The sequence below is a fragment of the Coffea arabica genome, chromosome 5e (genome assembly GCF_036785885.1).
Source record: "Coffea arabica cultivar ET-39 chromosome 5e, Coffea Arabica ET-39 HiFi, whole genome shotgun sequence".
Taxonomy (NCBI): domain Eukaryota; kingdom Viridiplantae; phylum Streptophyta; class Magnoliopsida; order Gentianales; family Rubiaceae; genus Coffea; species Coffea arabica.
Window position 1 is genome coordinate 46,043,660 of NC_092318.1, and position 6,364 is coordinate 46,050,023.

The window sequence follows — 6,364 nt, forward strand, 5'->3', positions numbered from 1 at the left end:
AAAGGTTTAAGATCTGAATTATATATTGTTGTTTTCAAATAAACAATAATATGTTAAGTTCGATGCTTTTATGTGTCCAATATGATCACCTACAAAAAACTATACGACCAACATACTCAGTCCTGGGGAATTACCCTTCTTCGAGTTTCGAGTGTACCCAAAAAGTTGAAAAGCTTTTTGTTTTCTTATCGATGTTTGAAAATCCGCGTTGTTAATTGTTACTACGACAATCTGCCCCATTCAAAAACCAAGCGGCAAATGTACCGTATAATTTTACTTGTAGCATTGTTATACTGAGCTAGCTCGGACAAGTTTAACTCGAATTCGACCTTGAACTCAAAAATATTCAGTTTGTTAACTCGCGAATCGACTTGATTATATATATATATATATATATATATATATATATATATATATATATATATTACTTTTTGTTTTAATAATAAAATTATATATATATATCTAATATTTTATTATTTATTAAAAAAATATTATTTTATTCATTTTTTAAAATTTTATTTTTTTAAACTCAAACTCGAGTTCGAAATCGAGCTTGATTTTTATATTTTGAATTCATCGAACTCGAGTTCAAGTTTAAGTTTCATAAAACTAAGTTGAGGCTCGGATTGATTAGGTTAAAATTCAACTCATTTTGACTCATTTGCACCCTCATACTGAGCGAAACATCAACTTCAAATTTCAAAAAACGAATAGTATGTGCCTTAAGATTAACTTCATCCGCGCATCTTTCTCTTTGTCTTTATCGCTTAATTCACTTGATCATAACTATATTTTATATCTTTTTCCTCCTACTTGTTATGATTAAATGTTTAACGTTACTCACCAAGACACAAATCAATTTCTTGTTTTAGTATCCAAATGTTCCACAATACCCCCAAAAAAAAAAAAAAACTACAAAGGCTTTGCATCTCCACCAATGGGCTTTGGTCCGGAGAGATGTCATTAGACACCCAATTTGGATTATGGTGACATTTTCTCATTAAGACAAACAAATAGAGTGAGGGTTCGGTATTTACCTTCTCGATTTAGTGATAAAACAATTAAGGTTGAATTCTCAAGAATTAGATATGTTGAATTCAAGTTTTACTATATGCGTGAGTTTCATCTGACTATATGCTAGTGTGCGTCCTACCCACCATTTCTAGATTTAATTGTAATATTATTGAGCTATATTCTTGTTAGTAAATTAGTTGTAATCTTGTTAAAAAAATAGGGTTTGTTCATTTTACTACTTACCAGATTAAGAAAGAATTATTACTAATCGCCGTTCCAATATACAATTACAATTTGATTTTGCAGACTCACGAGGCGGCCTCATCTTAGTGTAAAATTCTTGAAATGGTTGCCATTATACTTCGACATCTTATGCTCTTTATCTTGGTCAAATTAGGGATATTATGAATAACTGCATTTTCAAAATTATTTTGACAATATATATCGGTAGTTTGACCTTTAAAAGGACAAAAAAAGGGAGGTAGTTCAGCAATAATAAAAGCATCAAAATTACAACTTCTTTCTACCCAGTAAAATGTGTCCAAAATAATCAAGAAAAATATAAAATTGTAAATAGGAGTAATTCAATAAATTAAAAAAGCTACCATAAAATGACCTAATAAACATCAAAACCTAGACTAAATGTAAGGTCACTCTCCGCAGTAAAAGTAAGATCTTGTCCTCGTACTGCATGTCAAAAAGTACAAATCTGTGAAAGTGACCTAAAAAATTTACAGTGGTACAAAAAGACAAGAATGCCCCCTCCATCCCACACAATTTGTCAACTAGCTTCACGTGAATGATGAATCCACCCGACAACCCGTCACAGGCTAAAAAACAAACGCAGCCGGTTTTTTTTCGGCCCTTTCCAAAAAGTTCCTGTTTTTTCACACGAATAGAGATCCAATAATGATTAAGGGTAAAATCGGAAACAGAAGAATATTGATTGACCAAGAAGTAGTGGAAATGGACGGCGAAGATGAGGCCTCTGATTGCTCAAACTGCAGCGAATCGACGGCTAAGGGCATGTTTTCTTGGTCGGGGCTGCATTTAGCATCATGAGGAGGATGAGCACTGTACATAACTGCCCGCAATACTGCCGAAACGGTGGGTATGTATGCCGTTTTGTTTCGAGCTAGTAGCCACGTCAGCCCCATGAGCTGGCAATCCCTGCTTAACATTTTGCTTGCTCGGTCCCCGTCTTCCACGTCCATCTTTTGAGTTCCGTTTTTAACCTCACCGTTTAACTACAAATAAGCAATATATTCAAGGGCCATTTAGAGATTTCGTTTATAAAGCTTGTCAAATAACAAGCTTTTTGTTTTGTTTTTTGGTTTTGAAGCATTGTCAAATAACAAGCTTAAAGTAACAAAGATTAAAATCAATGGATAGATATGCTTCAAACAATAATAACAATAATAAATCGATAGATGCTTTGAATAAATTTTTGGAAGTCAAAAGTGATGCTTGAATAGGGATTATATCTTTCTCCCTCCCCTAAGGGAGAGAAAAATATGTGTTTATTTAGCATCAAAAAAATGACAATTGATTGAAAATGATTTAATCAAATAATGATGAAAAAAGAAGAATGTGGAAAATGCTCTCACTAAAAATAGATGAGCGCATTATAGACAAAATATATCTGTTTGGATCCATCAGTTTTCCAAAAATTAAATTTTCAAATACTAATTTCTAAAAAATAATCTAAAAAGTTGTCTAAATTTTTTTTAATATTTAAAAAATATCTCAAAATATATTCTAAAAACTCTACTATTCTTAAATATCTCAAAAACTCTACTCTAATTCAAACGGAACGTTAAGTCCTTGAAATTGAGTAAATTTTTAGGGATGGAAAGCAATTTTTCTTTTGTTTTTTCCCCAAATATGAAATGAGTAGTCAAAGTAATGATGATTATGCAGCCATTATATCATTAACTTCAAAAGGAGACCAAAGGAAGAATAAGAAACAATTATTATAAGTGAAAGTACAATATAGGACAATTGTCTCACCATTATACTCTAATGAGAGAACTAATAAATAATAATAATGGCCAAAGACTCTTTTTCAATACAATAAGATAGGATAAGAACAAAATGAACGATTAGCGAGTGAAATTACGAAACTAACCTTTTGGAGCGCACCAAGACACTTGGTACAACCAGCATAAGAAGAGTTGTGACAATTCTTCTCCAAATTCTTGACCGCGGCCGTCGGCGTCGCATTCCGGGAGCCCGTCAGATTAAACGCGGCTGGACAACTCAAGGAAGTGATCTGATGAAGGCGAATCCCACAAAAGCACAAAACGGGGTCGCAAGAGCCATTAGGCTGAGGAATATGGATGTTGCGGCTGAGCAAGGAGCTCTGCAGCGAGTTCACACACTTCTGCGAGTCGTCCGGCATCATGGGCAGGTCGGAGCTGGTCGGAGGAGCAGCTGAGCTGACCTGCAAAGCCGAGCGAGCATGAGCAGCGAACAGCCACGCTGCCAGTACTGGGCAGCATCGGCTTCTGTCTAGGTCACGCCCACATGCTGCACTGACTCCGCCGAAAAGCTCGTCTGAGAGGTCAAGCCGGCAAGTTTGGGCCTGCGTTTGAACGGGAAATGCGGGGACTGTGTTCGAAGATGAATAGTCTCCCGGCTTTAATGGCTGAGCCGGCTGGGAGAGCAAGCCAGCAGAACAAACATCAAAGGTGGAAAATAGTAGAGGGAAGATAACCAAGAAAGATAACGAAAAGGTAAAACGTCGACGTTTCTTTGTGCACTGGACCTTCATAATACTAGTAATAATGCAAGTGAGATGGAATTTTTTTTCCTTGCTTCTAATGCTTTTTGGTTTTGGGCAAAAGTGAAGGGGTTGAGGAGAAAGCTAAAAGGGGTGCTGAGAGCTAAGAAGGTTTTACTAGTTGAACGAGAAGAGGGAAATGAAAGGAGAGGGCTAAAAGCAGGTTTGTTTTGTCGCTTTGTTTTTCTTTGTGGTTTGTTGAGTACTGTAAAGAAATGTGGCTAGGGGTTGAGGAGGGCTCTGTCTAATATTCACAGGTTGAAGGAGCTAAAGGTTCACGCAAATTATTTCATCATACAAGCAGATCCTGTTTTTTTTTTCATATATAAAGAGATTTATTATGTAAAAAAGAAGAAAAGATTGGCTTATGCAGTATGCTCCTTCAAAAAAAAAAAAAGATTGGCTTATGCATGTAACATGTACATTTCCATCAAAGCTCTCAAGCTGTGTACCATATAAAAATGGATTTAGGACAGGCAAAGTTGAGGTTTTGGATGGGATTGCGCCCTTGTTGCATATTTTACATGAATTACGTGTATTAATTATATGCACATATTTTACTAATTCAATATATAAATACATTATCATGTTTATGAACGTACGTTGAGTTTTTTAAAAAGAATATAATAATCATACCAATTACATCAAATCCAACAGTATCCACCCCATTCCTTTTTGAATAATGTGTGTGTATTGTTAGTTGTGTGAACTGGATGTCTTACTGTATTAAGTCTCAGTTAAAAAAGTGTAAATTGCTTCTAGTGCAATAGTTTCAGCGAGTTTTCTTAGTTAAGTAACTCGGAGTAGAAATACTAGTATATGATGTGACATCACTGGGTTTGTTTGGATGGCAAATTATCTCTAATAATATTTCACTTGTATCATAAACATATTTTTTAACTTATCTTTTTATCTCACATACATCACATCACAAAAAATACTCTATAATAAGTATTCAAAATAATATTTCAAATAATACTCTATCCAAATCAACCTATATTGATTAAGTAGTGATTAGTCAAGGAATAAATGGTTTAAAAGTATGAGGTCTATAAGATTTTACTGTCATTTTTTTTGGGAAGTGAGAATTTCTTTATTATTCTCATTGCTTAAAAAGAAAATATATTATCATTAAAAATAACTTCTTCAAGTCGCATGTATAGTATAAGCTAAATTAGTTAAGGGTAGAAGTCTTATGGATTGGTCAATATACCCAAAAGTTGCCAATCGAATTATTCATGCCTCTTAATTTAAAACAAAAGCAAATAAAATTTTCATAGGAGTTGACTTTTTTCAATATTAGATTACTTGGAATTTCGTTATATTTCTGTTTGGATTGTGGTTGTTAAAAAAAAAATTCTTGTCATGCGTTTTGTAATGCGATATATATTAAATAAAAAGATGATATAGAAATATATTTAATAAAGATTTTAAAATTTATATTGTACCATTTTTTATTGTATGATTAATTTAGAATAAAAATAATTAAAAACATATTTAACCAAATGATTCCGAAAATGTTTCCGTCTAAAGTTCCTTAATACTAGGGCTTAGTTTGGGAGTTTAGGATAGAAATGAAAAAAAAGGAAAACTCAAGTTAGAAGAGAAGAAAAGGGAAGACACTGTTATGTTGTTGAGAGTTTTAAAAATTAATTGAATGATTTTGAATATAGAAGTCATTAAATATTTGTTGAAGATCTTTTTAAGGATAAAATAGGTATTTTAAAACAATTTGACAAGCTTCCTTAAAGTTTCCTTCCATTTCCATTCAATTTGGGAGGAAAAGTTTTGGTTACCGAAGTATTACATTTCATTCCTCTAAATCCTCCCATTTTCTTTTTTTTCTTTCTTACTACAAACTACAAACGAAGGAAAACCACTTCCTTCCCTTTCTTTTCTGTCCAAAACCCCAACTTCCAAACGAAGCTACAGTTAAAGAGTTGGACAAGGTTAAGGGTTGGAGTACTGGAGCAGCTGGGTTCTGTGACTAGACAGGAAAAAGGAAAAGGAAAAGGTTGGTGAGGGGCCCGAAGAGAAAGGATTATAGGAGAGTTGGGAGTACCACGCCGACAAAAGACGAAAGAGTGAAAGGGAAAGGCTGTCTGAGAATTTGGCTGCTTCTGATGTCTCCTTCCTTCTCATTCCTGCTCCATTCTGGAGGTCGTGAAAGGGAAAGGCTCTCTATTCTTTTGTTTTCTTTTATTTCTTGGTGGCCTTAGTTGAAGTGAGATTAAAGTGATTGGGATTTGTGAAAACAAATTAAACAAACCAAATTTGGCTTGTCCAAACAAACTCAGTGTCTGTTGGTTTTATTTAATAAGGTAAGAATACAATATATCCCAACATGGAGATTTCAGTCTTTCTTTCCTTTTGGTGTCTTTTTTCATTAAGTTATTAAGTTGTTTTTGATAATTTTAGTGTCTATGATAATTGTTCGAGGAATAAAGGAATGGATTTTTATAATGCATGTCGCAGCAAACGTCCATTACTACACCTAAATTACAGTTAACTTATTATGTGTATGCACACACTTACATCTAATGCATTCTCCGAAATTAATTTTAGTTT

At 33.8% G+C, this 6,364-nt stretch overlaps 1 protein-coding gene and 1 long non-coding RNA gene across 2 annotated transcripts; one reads left to right on the top strand and one right to left on the bottom strand.

The window, feature by feature from the left end:
- Positions 1–1,576: 1,576 nt before the first annotated feature.
- LOC113688159 (uncharacterized GPI-anchored protein At4g28100-like) lies at positions 1,577–3,866 on the bottom strand. Its single transcript, XM_027205846.2, has 2 exons — positions 3,143–3,866; positions 1,577–2,261 (listed from the first exon to the last, which is right to left on the bottom strand). The coding sequence occupies exons 1-2, from the start codon at positions 3,785–3,787 to the stop codon at positions 1,902–1,904; spliced, it is 1,005 nt and encodes a 334-aa protein (XP_027061647.2). The 5' UTR covers positions 3,788–3,866; the 3' UTR covers positions 1,577–1,901.
- Positions 3,609–6,139, top strand: LOC113688160 (uncharacterized). The gene is made up of 2 exons (XR_003447881.2): positions 3,609–3,749; positions 3,861–6,139. It is a non-coding gene; the product is annotated as an uncharacterized lncRNA (long non-coding RNA).
- Positions 6,140–6,364: the final 225 nt, after the last annotated feature.